This window comes from Anas platyrhynchos, chromosome 5 (genome assembly GCF_047663525.1).
Source record: "Anas platyrhynchos isolate ZD024472 breed Pekin duck chromosome 5, IASCAAS_PekinDuck_T2T, whole genome shotgun sequence".
Taxonomy (NCBI): domain Eukaryota; kingdom Metazoa; phylum Chordata; class Aves; order Anseriformes; family Anatidae; genus Anas; species Anas platyrhynchos.
This window is the reverse complement of record NC_092591.1, coordinates 34637217-34661381: the sequence shown is the minus strand read 5'-3', so window position 1 is coordinate 34661381 and position 24165 is coordinate 34637217. Positions and strand designations below refer to the sequence as shown.

The 24165-nt window shown below is 39.9% G+C and overlaps 2 protein-coding genes across 6 annotated transcripts in view; one reads left to right on the top strand and one right to left on the bottom strand.

Annotated features, from left to right (window-relative positions):
• Window positions 1–275: 275 nt before the first annotated feature.
• On the bottom strand, window positions 276–18854 carry SNAP23 (synaptosome associated protein 23). 3 transcript variants are annotated; one of them, XM_027459513.3, is made up of 8 exons: window positions 18674–18854; window positions 11739–11845; window positions 11139–11180; window positions 10334–10382; window positions 9447–9564; window positions 6024–6173; window positions 5353–5497; window positions 276–2762 (listed from the first exon to the last, which is right to left on the bottom strand). In XM_027459513.3, exons 2-8 carry the CDS (start codon window positions 11793–11795, stop codon window positions 2697–2699), a joined length of 627 nt encoding a protein of 208 aa, XP_027315314.1. In that variant the 5' UTR covers window positions 11796–11845; window positions 18674–18854; the 3' UTR covers window positions 276–2696. The 3 variants fall into 3 exon arrangements, with proteins under 3 accessions (XP_027315314.1, XP_027315315.1, XP_071894891.1); XM_027459514.3 differs by having other exon boundaries at window positions 18670–18782; XM_072038790.1 differs by lacking the exon at window positions 18674–18854 and adding an exon at window positions 17996–18180.
• Window positions 18855–18955: 101 nt separating this feature from the next.
• The window catches only part of ZNF106 (zinc finger protein 106), a 120244-nt gene continuing 115034 nt past the window's right edge, over window positions 18956–24165 (top strand). For 2 of the 3 annotated variants that reach the window (XM_072038782.1, XM_027459489.3), the window contains exon 1: window positions 18956–19089. The gene's annotated coding sequence lies outside the window, so the exon portion shown is untranslated. The remainder of the gene's footprint in view (window positions 19090–24165) is intronic. The other variant, XM_027459488.3, reaches the window with a different exon arrangement.

Genomic DNA, 24165 nt, shown 5'->3' with positions numbered 1-24165 from the left:
TGTAGCCCCATGCCTTACCAGTCTTTCAAAGAGATGGACACATTTGATAGTTTGAAGTCAGGTGATGTTGATTATGCAGGGATGAAAACTTAGAGTGTTTAAGAAAAGGAAAGATCAGAATATTCCTCTCTTCCCAGCCACATCCCTTCCTGTGTAAACATCAGGAGTTCTGTGAAATAAAAATAGAAGGGAAACTTCCTGGTTGCATAGTAGCAACTAGTTCTGCCAAGTTTTTCAAGGACAGGAAATTAAACAAAAACACTTGTAAGACAAAATAGTTCTAAATCACGTTTAGTTATAGAAGTATGTATTTTGTTGTGCACAATATAGTTTAACAATCAAAAGCAGAAACTGTAAACCTTCATTCTTAATAGAATTCAGAAATATAAAGATGCACAAGTGTTGATTACATTCCACAGACATGGGAAGCAAGCATCTACTCTACAGATGACAATAAAATGATCCAAGAAGCAGACTGTTTTGTTCATTAACATGAAGGCACCAGCTCCCTGACAGGTTTGGCTCTTGCTGCAAAACGATTATATTTAGCTAATCCTTAAGTTTAGAGTCTTGGCAGTTATTTCCTTGTGTGATGTGCATTGTAACATGAAGATTTCTGCATACTCATCACAGCATTCTTTCAGTCAATATGAGAGTTTGTGGCTGAAGCACAGGGAAGTCAAGAACGTGGACTTGCAATAGCAAGGAAGAACATTCCAAGGTGTCTCAAGATGCCACAGCGCAGATCTGCACCGTTCTAAGCAGAATGCAGAACTGCTTTAGTATTCCGTTCCAGGAGACAATCACAGCTAAATAATGCATGCTTTGCTTTCATAATCAGCAGCAAGTATTCCTTCAATTAACCCAAAGTCTATAAGAAGGAAGAAAAAACATTCCACTTCCCTATGCTTTCCAAAGCAAGAGGCTGTTAGAAATTTACTATGCAATGTTCTTACAAGTACTTCTTTGCTATTCATGTTTTTAAGCATGTAGCCTTTGTTACCAATAGGGGTAGATAATAAACTTTCAGAATTCATTAGCTTTCCAATAATTACTGGATGCCAGACAGAAGCCAAGGCATGGTACTAAAATATCCAGTCCCTGTAAAAAAAACACTCTGCCCTACATAAGACAGTCTACTACTGGCCTATTTACTATATGCAGCATCTTCATCCTTTGGTCAGTTTTTTTTCTTCCACAAGAAGTTGTGCTGGGAGCAAACTGACAATATATTTGTAACACTGATTGTACTTCTGAAAACAAGAACATTTAACATTTTTTGTCTTACATTTCAGCAGATTAGTGTTATCTCTTTAGCCCTAGGACTTCTTATTAATAGCTACATAGATACCTGTGGACTGTCAAAAAACAAAGAAAACCCTGGGATTAAGTCTGGTTTTATCATAGTAAAACAGAAGTGTTTTTCCTCTTCATTAGAGGAAAGCTTTACCTCACCTGGTCTTCTATTCTGCAACAGATGAGGAACATTTTAGTTGTTATCAACTTGGAATATTTCCAACTGCCAGATCCAAAGTCTGTAATAATAAACTAGTCAGGAATTAATTTACAACTAGTTTATTTACAGCTAACAAACAGTTCTTACATACTCCAAGCTTCCTCCAGACTTATGACAAAGAAGTTCTATAATCTTAGTTTTCAGTAGCTTTAAGAAGCTCCCCCAAAGTCACTTTTGAGAATAAACTGCACAATCTCCATCACTTTTGCACTGGAGAAAGAGCAACTGAACTCCAGTGAGAACTGGCCAAGATAGAATCCAATATGGGATGTGAGAAAGCTGCATGCTTTTCTACTCAGTTTAGTTCCTTCCAGTTCAGATGCCTCATTCAAACACTTAAAACCTAACTTTTAGATGATGGACACAGTTTGCCATCAAAGAAATGCTTCAGGGAGATTTTTATTGTATTCTACTTGCATGCACAGAGAGTGTAAGATCAGCTATATAAACACATGATAATACTAGATACTAGAAAAATGCAGCATGATTTCCTAGTCATGGCCTCCAAATGTCAATTTACAGTAAATAAATTGAAAACTATACGCCCCTCCAGTTAGCTTTACATTAAAGTTTTTATGTTTAGGAAGTGTTTTTAAAGCCCTCAACCCAGAAGTAGTAACCAGTGGGCCTCTTGAATGTTGTAGTCCACATGCTCAACCCCAAACCAGTCACGTGGTCTGAATTGTAAAGCCATGGTTAACCTGCTTAGAGATACAAGGCAGACAATACTCACCAAGTCCCTGTTTTAGTGAAGACACTCAACTTATGAGGTATTTCAAACAGTGCAAAGTGCCCTCCTCAACTTTCCAGAACTGTGAATTCACGTTACCCTGCTTATTCAACTTCAGTAAAGAACTGTATTTTGGATGCAAGAAAAGAGACTGGGGGGGAATAAAACATGACAAAGTTCTCAAAGCCATGACACTTTCAGCCCTGAGCAGTTTAAGAAAGTGAAGGTAAATGAGTAGGAGGAACTTATGTTGACTGCTTTCTTGGAGTCAAGACCATGTTTACATGAAGCAGTAAAAAAAAAAAAAAAAGAAAAGGAATCCCTATAGAAAGGGTACTGCTTCATTTTTCCCAGCCCCTCTCATTTCAGCATAGAGGAAGTTTCACAGATCCAAGAATACGGTGGCTTGCAGCTGGAAAGGACAGTGTCACTGAACAATGACAGAGGGTTTTAATTTTCAATGAGTTTCTTTGCTCTGATGTTGGCTTGCTCGATGCGATCCCTGTTTGTATCTGCCTGAAAAAGACAAATTCATAGGTCATTTGCAAACTGCATGCAAAACACACTAAAAACTAAAACTGACAGGATGTTTGAATTGCAAAATATTATGTAGACAAAACAAGCAATTTTTGTAAAATAGACGTAAATTTATTTTATTTAAAATCACCTTAGGCTGTCAATTTTATCATAAACAAAATTAGGAGAAAAAAATCAGTCTTTAGCTAACCCTCAAAATAGAGTAGCCTGCTCCAGCAGGTCAGGGAGAATTTACAGAACAAAGAGTTAATGATCACCTCCCTCCAAGTGCTTGGGCATCATAAGAACCCCTACAGAGAGGCTTCAATATTATGGACTAAGAGTAATAAATGAGAACTGAAAGTGACCTCTAGGCATTATGTTAGAATTGTTTTGCTAAGTGGAAATCCCTGGTTTCCACCTACACATCCGTACAGTGTCATGGTATCATAACAGCATAGTGTCTATAAGTAAAGCCCTTTATTTTATAATTGTTTTACTGCTACCAGAGCCTCAGAAAAAGTCAGCCACTATGTAGGATGAAAAAGTATCAAGATATAGCTTCACTGAATGGTACAATAAGGAGCTTTGAAATACCCTATCCAAGATGCTGCAGGGAAAGAGCAGTAGGGATAATAAGCACAAAGCTAGCCTTTCCTCTCACCACAAGGCATGGAACTCCCGAGAAGCTCTACCTATGGTAAAGATTAGCCATTTCACAAACTCATACTGAAATTAACTAGTATGACATCAGCCGTTCAAGCCCTTCCATTATGTTTTTTCCTTCCTGCCCTTCACATTGATGGCTGGGGAGTGGCAGAAACTTATTACAGAAATTTGTCAAAAAAAGCCACGATTTTGTAAATACATAGATTTAGCTAGCAGATACTCTTCCAAGGAAAAGGCAGTAATGTGTTTACTATGGGTATATTCAGACTACAATTGTATCATAACACTGCAGGCTGGGAGTCACCCAATCAAGTCTTTACTTTCCCTGTGGATTGGACTTGAAAAAAATCCCTATAAACTCTCCTGGAATTAAGCTTAGTACTGCTCCTTGTTTCTTTATATCATATGGTCCTTTGGAGATTTACCCTCAACATCTTAATTCAGTTTCCACACTGTTCACTACATTTAAAAAATGGTTATTAGCAGAAAAGAATGAAAGTATGCTGAGACCATAGTCAGATCACTAGTCTCAAAGCCAGGGGCTGCATTTGGCATTTTTATTCCTCTTTTGTAAAGCAATTCTAATTTTAGATTACATTCCAAGAGTTAGTAAGATTTAACGAGCAAGATTTATTCAAACCACTAAAATGTAAGAGCATCAAGACAAAACAGGTGCTTGAAACTACCAGAAGAGGAACACTAAAGCTAAAAATAATAATTTCTACTTGCAGTTGGTTTGACTGACAATATTCAGACCACTTTAAGTGCTAAAGGTTTCACACCACATTTTAAATTCTGATGAACTTCAGTTTTAGTGTCTTTTAAAATGTTTGAGTTTTTTTACTTAAGTTACCTCAGATGTGCAGTTTCAGAGAACAGTGAAAGACAATTTAGACACATCCAATAAGATCATGTTGATTGACATTAATACAACAAGTACTACTACTAATTACTAGTCAAAATTGAGATGCTGACATATGCACAAGCAGCATCTACATCACACTAACCACTCTTGTTCTGAATATTTGAGAGCTGTTAAACCTACTAGGCTTTTCTGACTAGGCTTCTCAGTGGTATCTGACTTCCTATCTTGTCTTCATTTTATTAGTTTACAGCAACGTGTCTACTTCTGCTTTTTTAAAATCCATAACACATACCATTCATTAAAGCTTTGTTTCCCTTCTTAACCAAGAAGACTGTAAAAGAGCTTCTGTTCATTTCAAAATATGGGGATTTCTGAAATATTACGAACTTCCTCGTAAGTTGCCCACTGGAAGAAACCCCCAAATCAGATTTGCATGATAAATCTATTTGAGGAAGTTAATCTTGAAAAAATAATAAAAACAGGGAGGAGTGGTGGCACAGAATGAGTTTTTTTCTGGCTGGGACTAGCTAACTTCATGTGCAAATGAAAGCAGACCATGTCCCTGTGCACCACAAAAGCTATAATTTCTCATGGCCAGGCCAGTAGAGATTTTGAGTTAGGGCAAAGAAATACTCATGTCAGTAGTTTGGTTTATAGTATTTGTTTTTTAGAAGAATTTCAAGAGTTTTGCTATTGTTTAAAAAAAACAAAAAACCTCTTCCCTACTACACACAAGAAGATACCCTGAAAGCAAATACCTCAGTTATACTTACAAAAAAAGTCTATGCTACTGATCCAATATAATTTAGTTTCTTTCGGAATTAGCAGTGACTTATATTTAAGAGCTGTATTTAAGATCTCTGACACTCTAATGCATTTGAGTTTTCAGCTACATACCCAAACACCAATTCTCTCTCTCATTCAAGTCATGACAACTAGAGGATGCTATCATCTTAACTGCATATTTTATGGCAATTACAGGTCAAAGACAGCAAGCCTTATCACTTATTAGTAACAATCCTCAAGTTGAAGGCAGAAAACACCGTTGACACTTACCTTTACATTTATCCGGTCTATTTGTTTGTTTTGGGCATCGATCTCATTGCCCATATCCAAAGCCATATTTTTCAAATTCCCAAGAATGTTTCCTACTTGAGTAAGATTTTCATCCATTTCATCTTCTCTGGCATCATTTGTTATCCTGTCCCAATAATGACAAGTGTTTCCATGAATCAAGAACTTGCTTTTCCTTACCCTAAAATTACTCTATTAGATTTTTTGTTGTAAAGTCACCTGACAGGCTATGTAGTCAAGCTAAGGTATTCTCTCATTTAAAACAGATATTTCAAGCAGGCAACCCACTAAAAAGAAGGTTCTAAGCTACCACCTACTTAAAAATAGCCTTAGAATTTAAAATAGCAGCTACTAAAGAAAGTTTAAGACATTGCCTCAAATGTATAAGTAAGAGTACTTGACATTTTTAACAGTCTTACTAGACACTAAGCACTAGAACTCCACAGTTCTCACTATAGAGCAAGGAAGTACAGGATGAAACACTACACTATTGAAAGAGTACTACTTGAAGAGGAGATGGCAAAGACTAATAGATCCTCCAAGTAACAATAAAAGCTTGTTATTTAGCATATTCACTTGAAATATATCTGAAAGCTGACAACTGCTAGCTTACAATTCCTGCATTTAGGACAGATAAATATGAAGGAACAAACCGTGTAATATATCCACCACTTGGTCCACCAGAAGTCTGAGGTTGCTGCTGATTTATACTTCTTGGTTGCATGGATATCACATGATCCGAGTTCTCCGTTCCATCTCCCCACGTTGCTCGGTATGCTTTGCTAGACTCAAAATTCTTCGTCCTACTCCATTAAAAACAGATATCTGAACTGCTCCATCAGAAAAAAAAATGGCATCCTGATTGAAGTCCTGAATTAATCTAGGATTGTCAGAAACATTTGTCTTGTGCCCTAAAGATATTAGGTTTTGCATATAAAAAGCCTTGTCTAGATACTACACATTCTTATATCAGGACAGTACAAATATAACCAAGTTACTCTAGGGACAGTTGGCTAATCTTGTTGCAAGTGTTAGCACAAGCACAGTATTTCCCTTGAAGTAGCATACTTAAACAGAAGAGAGGAAGCTTACAACAGTATCAGGAAAGCTTACGTTGTCATAAAGTTGCATTTAGAACAAGAGTTAATGTAATGTGATGCTTAGGTACTTTTGAAGGAAGAAAAGCAGATTAATGAAAAAAATTCCCACCAATACAAGAAGCTACACTCCGCAAGGTCACCATTTATCTGTTTTGTTCAACAGTTTCTATAGCCAAGCCCTTCTTTTTAACATTAACCAAAATGAACTTGAGAAACATAAAATAGCAATCTTGCTTAAACAGTAATGGCTCCTTCGCTCCATAATTTACCATTACACTTTTACCAAACAATACAGGAGAAAAACAAGTAAGCCCACAGAACACTAACATGAAGCAATCTTAAGCATCACATATCTACGAAAACATATCTACAAAAGCAAGAGAGAAAGGAAATTAACAGAGAAGTTATCTACATCAATTTCTTGTGACCTCTACAGAACATATTTTGAGAACAATATTCTGTTTGTTGTCATTTTTGAGTTTGGATAATCAAGACCCCACTGCTACTTTTCTGCTTCAGCAGAAGCATGTGTAAGACAATACATATATATATATATATAGATAGATAGATAGATATATATATAGCGTCTCCAGTACATCTAACTTTACAATTACAGGTAATAAATTTCAATATTTGTAGTGCCTTCAACATCAGTAGCCCAGATGTTTCATATTTGAAGAGGTGTGAAATTAGCTATAATAAAGAAATATCTTCTCATTCCTTCGACATTTATGTAAACAAAATAGGAAAATACCTCTCATAGGAGCTGACCTGTGAAATACAACCTATTGTGAATACTTCAAGAGGAAGAAAAGGAGTCATCTTTCAGTTCATAATGGCAACGTTACACGCAGGAGAATCCTGAAGAAACCTGAACTACTGAATTCTAGCAGTCTGTGCCTACACAGCCTTAAAGATCTCCTTAGGTTTTCTGCAACAAGATTGAGCATTACGTTTTTGTCTCATTCACGCTAAAGTTGCAGCAGCTGGAGATATTTGAACACTTGGCTTTTGAAATATCAAAGTATTCAGTGACAGAGGCAACAGTGAGGAATTTATTGAAGAAGCAGCCTGAAAACTTTCACATCTGATTTAGACCAGTAGAAACAGAAGTTGTTACTTAAACACAACTCCTAAGAACAAATTTCATCACCTGATCTTTTAAGAGTTGTTTAAGCTACTATGCATTTATATTTCTCGTGTTTTGTTTCTGTAAGAGTTAGGCAATCTATATAGCCTAGCAAAACAGCAAGGGTTATAGCAGTTGGTCAAGCTTCCCACAGCCAATGCAATCTATAATAATTGACATTTATTATTACAACACATCACGATCACAAGGAGACACGCGTGCAGATATCATGCGCATGCAAGCACACATCCAGGAGAAGCATCACCTTAGACAGCTGGTTAAACATACATGCTGCGCTAGTAAGACTGACCTTGTCCTAAAATCCGCTTTCACCAGTTAAGCGAATACAGCTTCTTATCCTAGTCTTCATTTTAAGAAAGCAAGCATCAGTGTTAGGAGAGAACGGAGAAGAAATAATAGTAAAGACCAGCAAACAGGTAAATTGATATTAGTGCACAGTTTATATTAGAGTACTGCTGGTATTTTGTGGTTTTGCAAAGCTTTCATGAATAAACTAAGAGTAGTGGAAGTGAGAAAAAGCAGTATTTCATCAATTAAACATTCTGACTTTTTTTTTTTAAAAAAAAAGTACAAACTTTGGAGATAGCCAGTTGGCAAAAAAAACTCTGACATCGACAGAAAATTTCACATACCAGAAAGTATACGAACAGCATTCATTTTCTTCCTCATTGCCTACTCCTTACCTATAAAGTTTTCCTGCATGTTACTTCCCATTTTGGTACAATACTCGTTTATGTTTTTATTTATATATTTGGATTGCCTCAAGGGTTTACAGATCCTGAGTTTGCTCAGAGGCAATAAGCTGCATAATTAAATTCAGTGAAATTAAATAGCCAACTACAGGAAACGATGTGACTTACAGGAAACAATGTGACTGGACTATGTGTGTTAAAGTGCTCGAAGTCCATCAACTTGATAAAACTACTATAGAACAGTGTGCACACCTATCTTGAGGTCAGGACAGAACTACCTGCTTTTCTCAAGATACAAACGGTAAGATTTTCAGTCTTAGAAGCCACATTCTTATGTATCCCAAACACTCCCCTAGTATTATTTTGTTGGAAAAGCAGGTTCAGCTACTGCAAGGGATTTTTACTCAAGTTTCTACTATCTCTCAGTTGAGTAAGTTGTGTTTTTTTCCCTCCTCATGCTAAAGAGCTAAAAGCAAACACACACACAGATAATATTAATTACCACGAAACATGCATGCAATAGTTTGTTTAGTCACTAGTGAAATACTAAAGCTCTAACACCAACATCTGTTCTCCTGCTCTCTTCATCCTTAAAGCATGAACTTTTAAATGCTTGGAGAACCAATACTACCCTCCTCCAAAACAAATATTTTTGCATGATATTGAATTATAACATTGAATTGTCCACCACTACCAGCCTTTATGTAACTTAGCAGAGAAGTACTTTTGAGAATAAGTGATGGTGGCGGGGGAGGGGGAGGGGGGAAATCACATTTCTAAGGGACACAGGCATTCACATACAGCTATTTGTAGTCCAGTTTGGTCTCATTTGTATGTATGTTGATACTGAATAGACACTTCAGAATCGTAAAATCACATAGCTTTATGGAGATTAGGGTTCAAATGTGCAAGATGTTGCACAGTAGCTCCATTTACAGCGAAAGGTGCACAATATATGGTCAGATGTAAGTAAGCTTTAGCTAGTCTCATATGATTTTACAAGTGTGCACCTCCACAAACCAAAAGGAAGTTCCCAGAGATGTATCATTTTAGCTTTTATAAGAGACCATCTCCCAACACAACAGCTATTGGGAATATCCAAGAACTTTAGATCTGTGTAACAATTTAACCAACCTGTTACAAGGACAGACACAGAGCCCACAACATTTGTTGAGTTCTGTCAGTGTCTTCTCAGCTTCTCTCATGTCCTTATTTATTTGGTCCATGCCTTCTTCTATGCGATTTAGCTGTTCTAGAAGAAGAACAAGTAACCTAAATAAACACACATTTGGAGTTGGGCGTGAACTTGCACTCCTTTCCAGCAGGAACTTACAAGATTCAGTTCCATCTTGATATAAAGACAAATGTCTTCTTTGCTTTCCTGCCTTCTGGAATTACTTTTGTAGAAAGAGATTAAGTAATTAAGTTTTGTCTACTATATTAAAACCATTTCTCCCTGTCCTCAGAACAGCCCTTCTGCTGTTGCTTTTAGGATAAATGCAGCAGTCCTGCTATTGTGGAAAGAAATGGCTTCAGTAGTACAGTCTTCATCACATTGTAACTAATAGTTTCTCGACTACTTTAAATTTTCTTGTAAATGCTACAAATGTATGGGAATAGCCAGTTAATAGATCTCATTTTCAGAATCACAATCGTGTAGATTGCAAAAGACCATCATGATCATCAAGCCCAACCATCAACCTGACCTACCAAGTCCCATCACTAAACCGTGTCCCTTAATGCTATCCCCACACATCTTAAATTCCTCCAGAGCTTGGGACTCCACTACATCCCTGGACAGCAAATTTCAATCCTTGAACACCCTCTTCATGAAAAAATTCTTCCTAATATCTAATCAAAAGCTCTCCTGGCACAACGTTTTTCTCACATCATATTGCTTCTCACCTACCTTCAGAAACGCGTTTTTAAGAAGCCTTTAGTTTCCACAACTCTTGAATGATGATCTATTTCTTACAAAGGTAGGATAGATCATTAGTGTTTGGGAAGAAGGAAAAACTCACCTCCTTGTTCATCCAGCATTGTAATAGTCTTGATGCCAACATCGTGAGACTGTAGAAAGAAGTTTGTATATATAAACAGACTTCAATATACCAGTGCAAAATCAGGTCTCTGGAGTAAATTTGATAATTCAGGTTCATAATAAAATACTATGCTAGGAATAACTTCTCTAGTAAATTACACTAAGATTCAAATTGGATCTTACATTACCCTGGTAACATTACCTTATATACTATCTGTTTCTTTTATATCACAGAACAATAAAATGTATCATAATAAACAAAGAAAAAACTATCATACTTCACTATTTTTAATATTACAAATGAACAGATGGTAAGAAGGTACATGCAGAACCACTTTTGTATAGAAGCAGAAACAGCCCTGCCCTCTACTACTCCACCATACCCTACTAAGCTGTACCCTCCTCCTCAAAGCAGGACGTTTTCACGCTATTCATAGACAGTGTGAGCTAGAAGAAAAATGTGAAGTGGTATGAGAACCAAGTGATGAAATTGCCAACGCCATGACTGACTGACACAGAATTGTATGCAATTGATTGCATTGATATGCACTTGGAGATTAGGCCATTTTGCTTATGAAGAAAGTAGCCAAAAATGATATTGATCCTTCTGAGACCTTACTTCACATAATCTGAAAACATTAGGTTTAAATCTTTCTAACTCCATGGCACATTTCTTTAAAAAAAGTTTGAGAAAGACAAAGTGATGAAGATCACTTTGTGATAGTTAAAATGCTGCTTTTCATACTCCAAATGTATACAACCCTAGTGGAAAAAAGCTTCCTTACCTCAATGGCCAAGCCAAGAATCCTCCTTGTGCTTTCCAAAGACTAGGAAGAGAAGCGTTTTGAGTGTTAATAGCATATATCAGTCTCTGAAAGTGTTCTTTACTAGTTAATTGTAATAAGGCAACTATTTTACACAAGTTCATCAGCCTGCTATGTAATACTACATCTGTGTTGCAATTATCACCAACCTAGAGATTAATTAGCCACTGTGGAAACTTTTTTCTAGTACTTAATAGTAATTTGCTATTGCATACAGAAGTCAAAGAAAATATATTTTCATTTAACTAAATTTAATTAGAAAAGAATTAGATGCATGAAGTATCAACATGACTAAGAATCAAGCATAAGCACCTAATTTGCCTTGTCTCAGTAATCAGGACTGGGTGGGGAATACTCACCAAACAGGTGGCTTTACAACTGAACAGTTTATTCCTGAAACTAAGAATCAGTTGAGTGTTGGCGCTAGTATTTACTAAGTAAAGAGAGGTTTGGAACATTTGGCTATACTCTTGCAAAATCATCACCCTACATTATTTTAAAAGATACTGTAATCTTGGCAGATAACTATTCTAAACCCAGACAGCTTCCTAAAGTATTTACCTCATCAGTGACCTGGTTGGCCCGCAGATGAATTTCTTCAGCTGATAGTTCAGCCATGATGAGGAACTATCACTTGCAAGTAATCGAGTTGAAAGAGGATCTTCTCCCTGGAATAAGAGATAACAGTTAGACAGTGTGAACACTTCAAATAATTCTATTGGTTAAGTCAAAACAACCTTTTATCAGTATTTTGCACTGAAACAGGACAATTCCAAGAACTAAGACATACACATTGCATTTTGCGTAACACGTGTTCAGAAGGCCCTGAAGGATTTGCTCAGCTGATATGATATAACCGAAGAGCTATGAGAAATGCAGGAACAATCAGTACATGAAATTGTTTCCTTTACAAGGCTTGACTTCATAAACATTTTTGGAAAACTATCTATTGTTAGCTTAAGACAGAAATCAGGACATGGACATGTCTTAAAATAAAAAGCCTTTCCATGTTGGAAAAGTATTTGTTTACCCATTAATCCGGAAAGAAGTAGTTTTCTAAAGCATGTAAATTCCTAGCATGAACCTTAAGTGCTCTTCACCTTCTATGTGAAGGATTTTGACAACACAGTCAGAAGAGAAAGCACTAACACAGACCAAGCACCACCTAAAGGGATTCCAGGAACACTTTAGAAGTAGTTCTTGTTATAATATGGTGAATCCCTCCAGCAGCAGGAAGTTATAAATGACATCTCCACAACTCTTGCAAATGTTTGAGTTCACTTTCCTTGTAATTAGATGGGACCAAGATTTTTCTTTCGATATAATTCAAGTCCTAATACACTAGGACTTAACTTGTAGAGTAAACAGGAGATATATTTTTGCCCGAGGAGACAGCAGGAAAAAGCAAGTCAGTTGATAGATTGTGTATTGTTATCAGAGAAATGTTTTTCAAAATCAAGACTGTGCATTTTTGTTGGAGGAATGCTAATAAAGACAGTACTCCCAGCAACAGGAAGAACAGAAGTCACAACCTACATAAGATTTTAATAATCTGAAGTTAAGGAAATTCTTTAAGAGTTGTTTTTTGATCTTTGCTGTTCCACATCAGCAGCTTCTGATTAAATTCAGGTTATCCAGATAATCACTCCAAAACGTCCTGCTTGTATGGCAAAACCATGTTCTATTTTTCCTTACGAAAACCACAGGCATAGCATTAGTAACTGCTCCTAGAAGGACAAATTCATCCAGATGCACCCAGCTGTCAGCTAGGGAACAGCTCCTAATAGGAAGTACATACATCTGATTCAATCTCATTTAACTGAAGTACTTCAGGATTTGGAATATATCAGCAGATCTATCTTTAGCTTCTCACATACCTCTTCAGTCTAAGACTTTGAGGTTTTTCCAAGTAGCTATCAACACTTTTTCAATCATGAAAAAAAGCTCTCATAAGGCCTCTAATAGTTCAGTTCGCATTAGTCCAGTCAGACCATACAATCACGAACTTAAGTTAGTACTAAATTAGAAGTACTAAATTACATTTGCTTAATATTCAGAAGCAGGATGAAATTTCAGTTATATAGTTGGTGTTGAACAAGCATTTCCTTACCATCCTGATTGCTGTCACTGGGTAGCACCTGAAGCAGGGAAGGCCTGGCCAAACCTGCAACAGTCAAATGCTTCTGCAGCTTGGAGCCATGAAACTCATGTCCTGTCTTAAAGAGCCAAAGGGATATCATGTCCCCACCCTGCAAGTGCAGCACCTTCCCAAGAACCCCATTGTAATTGCAGAACAGGGCTGGACACGCAGCTGTATTCCCAGAGCAACCTAGAGACTTCCTTCGCAGCAGCCCTGCTGTCCTGCTTCTCTTTGCAGCTGTGGGGTCAGGCTACCCAGCGTAAGCACAACTGCTGGCTCCAGGCTGTTACAGCCACCACTACACAATGCAGTAACAGTTTCTGTGCTTCTGAAGCAGGGTACAACACTAAATTAAACACTCAGCCATGTGTTAAACATTTGTTTATAAAATAAGCCTTTACTGGGTAATAAGGCTCTTGCCTCTTTGAATAGATATTAGCAAATACATCGTTCTACTACCTTCATGTCATGACAGTGCCTGAAGTCTGAAGGAAGAGTGTAAACCTTATCTGGCCAGATAAGGAGTTGTTTACTTGGTTTAGTACTGTCAGAATGTCATCCTGTGCTGCTAAAGCCACAAGTTCATGAAGACAATAAAAACAGAACTGCAGCGAGACTGAGAAAGGAGAAGGAGACAAGTCAACACTTCCAATTCTCAAGCTAGTAGTTCTTGGTGGTATAATCCGGAAGGTAACATATTACCGTGAGGCAATAATTAACTACAGGACTGAAGTTCACCTATGCAATCCCAAATTCACCCTGGGTTTGCAGAATTATTAATGTCTTATGAAAGACAAGGCAATGCTGAAATATGAAAGTAATTAGCTAAAGAGATTCGGCAGTTAGCTGAAGCGCTGCTTCATGTACTAGTAGCTATCAAACTATACCTCCCCAACTTCACCCTGTTTACATCACCTTTCTAAAAAACTAGCAATCCATATTTGGCACAAATAAGTTTGGGGTAATATTAAATCCAGAAATTATCAGAGGTTGCATCTGGCACCAGACAGCTTGAAGATGTAAGCACTTGTTGCTGAAGCTACCACTTTTATCAGCTCACAGATGATCTTTGCTTTCCTCTCGCTTTCTCACAGCTCTCTAAACAACTCTATTGCCAGAAAGCAACAAGCTCTGTGGAAATCCATAGCATTTCTGTCCTGCTTTCCCTCAGACCAATGGTTGTTGTTGTTGCAACTTTTTTTTTTGAGTTGACCTAACACTGAAGAAATCCAGCTGCATGACACAGAAGAAAAAAGCCCCACCATATAGCAGATGCCCGTAACTCAGAGCAAAACCTTCTTAACCCAGTCACTTTTAGGATGCCTCAAAGCTGAGTTATGCCTGCGCTTTTCTTCTGATGCTCACATTAGGATTCCTGTAGTGTTTTGCCTCTTGTTGGACAAAACACCAAAATCTGGAGAGACAGTTCACATGCTCAATTAAACTTGCTAGGATAACTGATCTCTGTTGGAGGAATCTAAACTAAACCACTCAGACTCTTTTGAGACTGGAGTTCTGACAAAGTTTTTCACAGGTAAAGGGTTCCAGTCATTTCTGGTCAGTTCGTGAGATCCCACGCCACTGGAAAACAGCGGCACCACCTTCTGTTTCTCTGGACTTCACAAGAAGCTTACCTACCTTCACTTTTCAGCCACTGCCAGAGCTATATACAAGAGGCACTTCCTTCTTAAGATAGGCCTCAGAATGCATGCTTTTTGAGTTGGTTTTATTATAATGCCTGTTCAGAGTTGAATATCCGGAATTGATGGACTCCAAAACAGGCTGTAATTTCCTTCTCCTGTTTGAGCTGGTCAGCCATGCTCTTGCAGACTGCAGTAGCTCTGCAGAGGAAGGCAGTGCCAGACAGAGATATTCCCTAGGACTCCTGATCACACAGTGGTTTGTAGCACCCAAACAAGCACGTGGGAGTAACTGAGAAGAAACCAATTATTTCCAAAAAAGCCTGTTTCCAAAGATGGAGAAATATACTCTGTAGCTACGTGCCTAATTGGAATAGTTAGAACATAGCAAGTGCCTAGCAGGTAGGGATGCTGCAAGATTTCCCTCAACAAGTTAGCACCAAAGATTATGCAATTTTTACTGGCAGAGTAGTTCAGCTATCCCAACAGAACATGAGGTACATACATAAAGGATATTCAGGTCCCAGTCTTTCTGCCTATGAAGCACTCAATGTGACTGAAAAGTTCCTGGCATATATTTTATCATAATATAAGACTTGCTAAATGTAGGCATTTATTTTTAGTATCAACAACGTCCATTTTCTTCGCATTCTGCTGTTTTTGTTTAGTGAGAAACAAATTTTAAACACCAAGCTAGGCATGCCTCACAAGGACTTATGCATCCATTCACAGTGTGCCTAAATACAAAGCAGATCTTCAGAGAAGGACGTGGAGTCAGCCATATTTGCTTTTTGTTATCAGCTCCTTGCAGTATTTACTCAGCTACCAGACTGCAAGGATCATGGTGAAACGCATTCCAGTGCAACTCCCCTCGTAGCCCACCCCTGCTCAGGAAAACCTGGCACCCATGGACTGTGTAGAGCTGAGGCTGCTATCAAAAGCATATTTTTTTTTGAATTAATGGGCGTCATGAAACTTTTCTACCAAGTTAGAAGACAACACATCCTTCAGCTTAATTATCACTGCCCTATAAAAAGAGAGGCTCATTGAGAAACAAGGGCAGCAAACAGACACAAGGCCTGCAAATAATAAGGATCTGCCTTCTCCTACATGTTTTACTTTGGAGACCCGGGGTCAGGAGGAAGTTCTTTACATTTCCAGCTCTGACCACAAGCATTAGATAAGACATTATCTCTTCACAAGTTGACGCAAATTGTGCTAAGATATTCTACAAGCTTACTGCTATCATCCAGAGCAAAACATTCTCATTTTGATATTAGTTGAGGATGGACAAGAGTTAAATTACTTCTGTCACTTCAAGAAGAGGAACAATGAGATAAGGGAAAGGAATGCGTGTCTACACAGACTTTTTACCCCCCCACTTGCTATGCATTCAAGTCAGTGGCTCCAAAAGCCCAGGAAAAGCCTTGAATTCACACTCTTACACAAAACGTTTAGGTTAGAGAAGGCTGAGGAAAAGAGATCAAAGGCAATTTTACAGAACAGTTAAAAACCCCAATTAAGCTATTCCCTGCAGAGAAATGAGTGATATGAGAGTAGCTTCAGGGCTTGTATTAGCATGGTGTCAGATCCATTCAAAGCATGATTGGCTGAAGCATTTTAGTAGTTTCTTCATCTGACTAGAGTTACACCAACACTCAGTTTCCAATATAAGCAGGGCTCAGTTATAAAAGAAAGTAAGTTGCAACCTTGCTTGTGATGTCTTCTGAATAGTCTTTTCAAGCTTTCGTTTACAAGTGAGCACAAGAAAAATATTTGTGAACACTTCCAAGGTAATAAAAGCTATAGCAGGCAATTTACACAGCTTGAATAAGTTTTTCTCCAGCACATGCTGCAAAGCAAATCTAACACGTATTAACTCTAAGAAAAAAACAGAAAGCTTACTTCCTTGTTTCATAATAGTCATGGTATATTCAAGTTGTGCTATCCAAAGCCCTCAAAATCCTTACGTACTTTCTGACTTACAGATCTTTATGAATTTATACCAACTGCAAGCCACCAGAATGCCTACAGAAGTGCTTGTTGAGCCACAATTACACCATCTGCATCTAGAAAGGACATCAAGGTACCTACTGTAAACAGAAGTTGTTTTAAAACAGTATTCAGTATAGGAATATTTTAAAAACATCATTACAGCTGGAGACTGTATGCATTTATTCCATTCCTCTGACCTACTACACTTCAAAACACTTATTTTGAAAGGGGGCGATTGTCAGAAGTGAAAGCTTTTCCTAAACCAGATGGATTTAACTTCTATTAGACCAGAAGTTGTTTTGATCACCTGCACTTTCACAAACCCATCCTGAATGGTCACAAGATTCGGCCCTGCATCTCTGGCAGACATGGAACAGTTTTGTGTCTCCAACAGACCAAACACCTTTCAGAAGTGTCAGACATCCATCGCCTTTACCAAATATCATAGATAAATTCCTCATTGTCTAGTGGTCCTCTTTATTTGAGCCTAGCCCATTCTAACCAACACCACAAGGTTTCCTCCCACACTGCTAATCTGAAATGAGAAATTAAGTTTCCCTTCGGAGCACAAGAGGATGATGATTTTAGGAGTTATTCCCAAGCCATGAATAAAAACTGCTTCAGTCCTATGAAGTGTTCCAGCAAGACTCCATGCTTAAATCCTCAAGTTGTTTTTCAGCCTGGTATGTGGTACAAGTTCCTTACAGTCTGGTATTACACATAACAGAGTTAAGCAGAAAGCTTTCATACATATTATGTCCAAATTATTCATTTTTCATCAAGTTGTGGTATGAAAGAATCCTATCCCTCCCCTTTCTGAATACCCACGTTTGGTTACCTCTTCATTGTAGGTAAGTTAGAAATGAATCCTTGTACTTTGTCCTTTTAATATAATGCCCTACTAAGCACACTAAAATATGCTTTCCATTGATTTTCTGTTTTTACATATAGAAGTGCAAAGGAAGAAACATTCAATATCCCCCAGATGATATATCTAAAACCCGGGAGAGATGCAGCCTCCACCTCCTCGAGGATAACCTCACCAGAAAGGTATGAGCCAGGAGATGACATAACCCTGCTGCTCCAGCAGCTGACGGGGAGCCAGGATCTCCCCAGCTGTAATTTCAGCCATCGGCTCTGATACCGCCTCCGGTGATCGGGGATGCTCTGCCGGCTCCTTCACCGAGAGGGCGAGCTGTGCCATTCCCCGTGAGATAATAAATTGAGGAAAGGCTGTTTTTAGATAAAGACACACATTATTTATTGGGCTTCTAGGCCTTGTTGTAAGGATTAACAACTAGAGAGATTACGGAGTAGGTGGAACTTTTATCGAGCGTTTGTTCTGCTGTTGTGTTTTCAGAAATTTCTTATCACTAATTTAGGAGGGGTTGTTTATTAAAGACCCTCCCTGAAACAAGCTGAGGAGTCACCCTACGCGTTACGACACCCCATACGGAGCGCTGCAGGGTCTCGGCACCGGGCCGGAGCCCTCTGCCCCCTCACGCCCCAAACCCAACAAACAAAGCGACCTCATCGCCGAGGCTAAGGCAGGAGCCGGCCCCGCACGCTTCCTGCTGTCCCCACCGCCTCCCTCAGCCTCAGCGCGGCGCCCACAGCCCGGGCACCGGGAACGCCGCCCCCCGGGGTTATACCCAAAAGAAGTGACCGCAGTGCCCCATAACGCGCCCAGGAGGGAGACAGAGCCGGTGCCGCGCACCTACCGCCGAGCGGAGCCGTTTGGAGCCGTGTGGAGCCGTGCTAAGCCGAGCCTCACCCCGCCGCCCGACCCTTTAAGAGCCCATGCCCCGCGGAAGCGGGCGGCAGCACCGCCCATCGGCGCGTAATGGAGGTCGCCCTTCCGCCCGGGCAGCGCGCCGCCGCCGCGACTACACTTCCCAGCAGGCACCGCGGGAGGTAAGGGAAAGCTTCCCGGCTTGCAGCGCGGCCGCCTCCTCGCATTCCTATTGGTTGTGCCGAGGGCTCGCCCCGCCTCCCCGTGCGCCGCAGGTCTCCTGGGGGTGCCGCGGCGTTGGGGCTGCAGGGCGGCGGCGGCGGGGCCCGGGCGGGAGGGGGGCGCTCGGTGCCGGCGGGGATGGGACGGGCGGGCGGGCCGCTGCCCCGCCGGGGGCCGCCGCAGGTGAGTACCGGCAGCGGGCTCGGTGTGGCATTTCCATGAGGGAACGGGGTTTGTCTCTGTATCGGTGCAATCTCGGTGCTGCGCTGCAGCGGGGCACCTCTCCCCGTCCGTCTCCCTGCAGCGCAGCTCTGCCGAGGCTTTGTGGGACGGGCAGGTGCTGAGGAGGGACCCGCAAGGAGGGGGCTGGGGTGCGACGGGCTTTGTTTGCAGGAGGAGCTCCTGGGGCCGCTCGTCTGAGGTCTCCGCTGCTTGTTTCTGGCTGTCTCTTAGTGGCTGCCTCTTTCAGCCAAGCCTCAATTATTCCATTAAGCTGATTGACTGCTTTGCTGAACTGATAGATCCTAATTTCGGTAATGGGTTTGCTGAGCTTTGAAAGTAGCTCCCCATTAGGACTGTAGTGTTTGGGAGTGAGTGTTCAGTACCCTAGGGACAGTGAAGTTCAGCTTGTAACTTATTTACCTTAGGAAATAATTTCCAATCCCGAACTGAGAAGAGACTGTGTCTCCTGTTAAAGGCAACTGTATTTTTATTTTTTTTAGTCTTTGTTTGGCTTCAACCAAACAGGCAGTAAAAGGCAACTGTGTTTGCATCACTATCGCCATGTATGTTCCATCATTGACTGATTTTTGTATGCAAAGTTTTGTACATAGATGCTATATAATCTGGCACTCCCAATTCAAGCAAATAGGTGGTTTTAGCCAAACTGTGTTAGTCCATCACTTGAGTCACTGGGACCAAATTTTAGGTAACTTTTAGCACTGATGACCAAAAATGTTATATGTTTGAAGAGGTATCAGACAAATGTATCATAACCTGTGCAGGGCTCCAATATGTATTCAGTACAAAGAATAAAATTATGACAAGGACTGTCATATAAATAAGTATTCGAACTATGTGCAGGATACTAAGATTCCTAGATAAATTTCATCATTTCATAAAATGAAGACATTTTCTATTGATTTTCTGCTTTATCTTTTAAAGATAAAGCTCATAAGATATCTGGAGACAAATCTAGCTTGATGAAATTCTTATCAATATTTGGCACTTGTCTTCTGTGAACTCTGCCACCAGATGGTGACATAAGATTTGAGATGTTACCTGACTCGAGCGGATTATACAAAAATGAAAAAATATAATGCTTTACAAAAATACTTTTGTTTTATTTAAAACAAACAAACAAGGAAATAAAAAAAAAAGGTATTATTTGTTGGGTATGGGATTTTTTTTTTCCATCTAGACCTAGGGTATTCTACATTTTGATCCCAAATTCATGGAGCCCTGAATATTCACCACTGGAACAAAACGACTGTCTTTCAGAGGTGTGAAAATTTGGACAGACGCTTGTATTTCTCTTGCTGAATCATTGATGACTGCTAGCCTAATGTTTGGGATCCTTAGCTTGAATTTACTTGTCCCTAAAGTTCCATATATTGACAAATGACCTGACTACCTTGGTTTGAGTGCCTCAAATCACTCCACAGGGGTTTTTAATGCTCTGTTGTGACTGTATGAAGAGCCCAATGAGTGATTAAATACTCTCTAGTGCACAGACCTTTGTTAGGAAGTCTGAGTACGTGGTACGTAGACCTTTGTTAGGGAGTCTTGAGTCATTTTGATAAAGCCAACTACCTGCTTCTGTGGAACTGCAATAGATAGGATGTGTAAAGCAGTCTGTTTTGTTTTCTGAGTACCTGTTCTTACTTTCCAGTCTGTGAAAGAGACATAGTTTGCTCACCTGTGAAGGGTACCATAAGCTCAAATACGCAGGAAAGGGGAATAATTGTGTTGCTTCTTATTAAAACTTTGTCTCAATTGGTGTTTGAGGCTATAATGGTAGTAAAAGGCCCCTCTCCAAAGGGAAGTAATAGGGATTTCAATTGGAGTAGTGTGTCCAGTTTTCCTTCATAGTTTTGTAGGCAATTTGGAAAGAGGAGCAGGAATTTTAGTATGCTCAGAAAATGAGGTGTTTGAGGAAAACATCTGAAGAAATAGTTTGGATAAGTCTGGAAAGGAACTGGGAATATAGGAGAAAACAGCAGTTGTCCAGGTGTGTGGTTTTTAGGTCTCTGAAATGGCAGTATACAACAGTGGTTCTGAACAGCTTTCCATTCAAATTAGGGCAGTGCGTGTTCCTGAATCTGCCAGTGTGATAAGTAAGATAGCAGTAAGGTATTTACTTTCACTGGGGAGGTATTACTGTCTCAGTTTACAGCAAGGAAAGCTTAGTTTGGATATTGGGAGATTATTAGCATTGCTTATATATATGGGAGATTAGAAAGCCACAGTTTGATTGTGATTTAAGATGTATATATTCTTCTGGTCTGTAGCCCATTCTTAGCTTTGCTTGTAGTAAAAGTAGTTGTTAATGAAAAGTCTGTGTTCATGCCACGTGCTCTTGTGTACGTGCTGATCTGTTGTATAAGGTACTTCTCTATGGTCTCCTTATCTCCAGTATACCTTCCCTGTATACTCTAAAAAAACAGCAGTACTCATGGGATCACATAGGACCACTTCCTGCAGATGTCTTCTAGGGTAGTGTAGTTAACTTCATTGCTTTTAACAGGAACTTAGAGAACTTTGATCCGTGGAACAACTCTTATCTCCTGGCTCAGTGTCAAAATAGTTGATCGCTTGGCAGCTCAGTTACAGCCTTTGCTGTTCAGCAGTGCTGCTTCAGTGCTGGGGGGTCTCCCATACCTTCCAGCTGCCCTCAGGGACCCTCAGTCATGAGAATGAAGCTAATCGTGGGAAAGCAGAGAGGAATTGAAATGAAATTCTGCATCTCGTACAAGCATTGTAACTACTGTGTTGCAATACAGTTCTTTCCTTTGCCGTGTTCAAAAAAAAGTATGACCACAAACTAGTTTGTGTAATGCATGATTCTGTTCATGTACTAGGGGAGAATAATGCTGTTAGTCGTGGCTTAACTATATTAAGTCCGTAAGTTTTTGGCTGTTGATCAGACCGGGTTGCAAAGATCAGCATCTCTGCAGGAATGCTAAAATACCTCCCACGTATGCCCAGAAGTAACGTTCAGGTAACTGGGGAAAGAGTCTAGTAAGCAGATGCATAGTGAATTCAGGTGCCTCAAGGGCAGTGATTCTGGGAAGGAAAGGTAGTTTTTGAAGGTTGGTGCTTTATTCCATGTAACTTCTGCTTGAGGGGATGAAATATGACTACAGGCCCTTCTTCATTATGGTGAGTTACTTGGTTTTGTACAGCAGTCTGTACAAGGGCTTTTGGAGCAGCATGTAGGACAGGGAAATGATTTGATACTAAGAATTTTTCCTTAAGAAAATCTGTTTTGCTAGGCTTTAATAAATCATTATTTGGTTGTGCTTCTGATTTGCTACATAGCGTTAGTTTGTTGCAATAGGTGGTTGCATACTGCTTTCAGATGTCTGTGGTGTTCTCCAGGTTTTCCTGTGAAGACCAGGCTTCTCAGCAGGAGGAAAAAAAGAAGCTTTGCTGCTAACCAAACTACCCAAAGTAACCAAACTACCTGTGCTCTAGCCTAGCAGCGATTACTTCAGTGCTTTCTTGGGCCTAAAGGCCCTACTCATTCCTCATTCTTCTAGCCCAGAGGCTTCCCTCCAGGTGGACCTGGTGTCCACCTCTTCCTCCTATCAACCAACAGAAGGTTTCCAGAATGTGCTTTGCAGTGAGTTGCTTCTTTCCTCTCTTCACACCTATCCTGCCTGGCCTGTGGCACCTGTGGTACTCATGTAGCTCAGCCCAGCCATCTATGCGACCAGTTGCCTCAGGAGAGAGTTCCTTGACGCAAAAGGATGACGACATCCCCATGAGGGCCTGAGGAACGTGCTGCTGAAGGGCATTGTGCCGTGATGAACTTCCAGGCTCCCGTTTTTGTCAGGTGTAGAGTCACTGCTGCTGTCTGTAGGAACACAGAGTGGGTAGGCTGGCTCTTTGTCGGCCCGGCGCTGCCCATCTCCGAGGCCTGCTGAGGATTCCTAGGCAGCCGGAATGCCGGGCTGCCCACCCCTCTCCGGGGCGCGTGTGGCTTTATATAGTCGGTGTTCAGCCACTGATCTGCAGCGGATTTAGCCTTGACATGCATTTTTAATGTATGCTATCCGGTGAAGTTGAATAACTGGAGGCAAATGGGTGTTGTAGCAGGAAGTAGTCTAATGCCTCATTTTCTTTGTAGGTTATTTTTACTTGTGAGAAGCGTTTTCCGAAAGCTCTTAACAGACTTGCTGAAGTTAATTAAATGCGTGTGGTGTTTCCAGGCTCTGGGCAGGTGCAGGGTGTGGGCAAATAGCATTTACATCACAGAGTTGTAAAATACATCCATCCCTTTCCTTTAAAACAAACAAACAAAAATCCCCTACTGATGGATAACGTTCCCTCAAAATAGGAAGTTGTTGTGACATCTCATTTGTTTTGAAGGCTTGACATTCTGCTGTTGAGGTTTGCTTCTTCTCCATGGTGGTGGTGGTTTTTGTTGGTGGACTCTTATCTTTGCTCACTCTTGGACTGTACTTGGTTTTGCATTGGCTCCTTTTCCACGTGATGCCCCCTTAAGAAGTAGTTCTCTGTGCTGTGTGGTAAGTTGGTGACTTGAAAAGCACTAACTGGAAAACTTGATAAAGGCCTGAAGGTTGTTCAGGATTTAAGTATAGAATTTTTGTTTTCTTCAAAAGGAATTTAAATAGACCTGCATTTGTGCAGAGAAAGCTCCATTTTTTAAGTTTATCAGCATGGAAGTTTTATGATTGACCAGGCCAGTGTACAATGAGGGAAACGCTATTACTGAATACATGGCTCAGAAGCTGCCTGGTTCTTGTTACTGTTACGCAGTGAATGAGGGAATACCTAGAATTTGTAGTGCTTTTTTTGAAGTACTCTGTGAGAAGTTTTTTTGCAGTGAAGTTAAAGTAAGTCATTGAAGTGAGCCTTGGCTTTTATAGCAGGACTGGTAAGAAAGTGAAGCATGAAGGGAAGTGGTTTATCTCCATGTAGGCACTCAGTCAAGAGGTGATCTGGAAATAGAGTGTGGATTTGTCCTCTCCTAGTCATTGTATGTGCGTTTTTTAGTATCTACAAAATATCTCG

Bases quoted from the DNA above. Each gene is read 5' to 3' on its own strand.
- SNAP23 (XM_027459513.3), bottom strand. From the start codon at position 11,795: ATGGCTGAACTATCAGCTGAAGAAATTCATCTGCGGGCCAACCAGGTC. The intron at 10,383-11,138 runs GTAAGGAAGCTT...TTCTTTCTACAG, and splicing joins TTCTTGGCTTGGCCATTGAG to TCTCACGATGTTGGCATCAA. The intron at 9,565-10,333 runs GTGAGTTTTTCC...TTCTTCTTCTAG, and splicing joins AATGCTGGATGAACAAGGAG to AACAGCTAAATCGCATAGAA.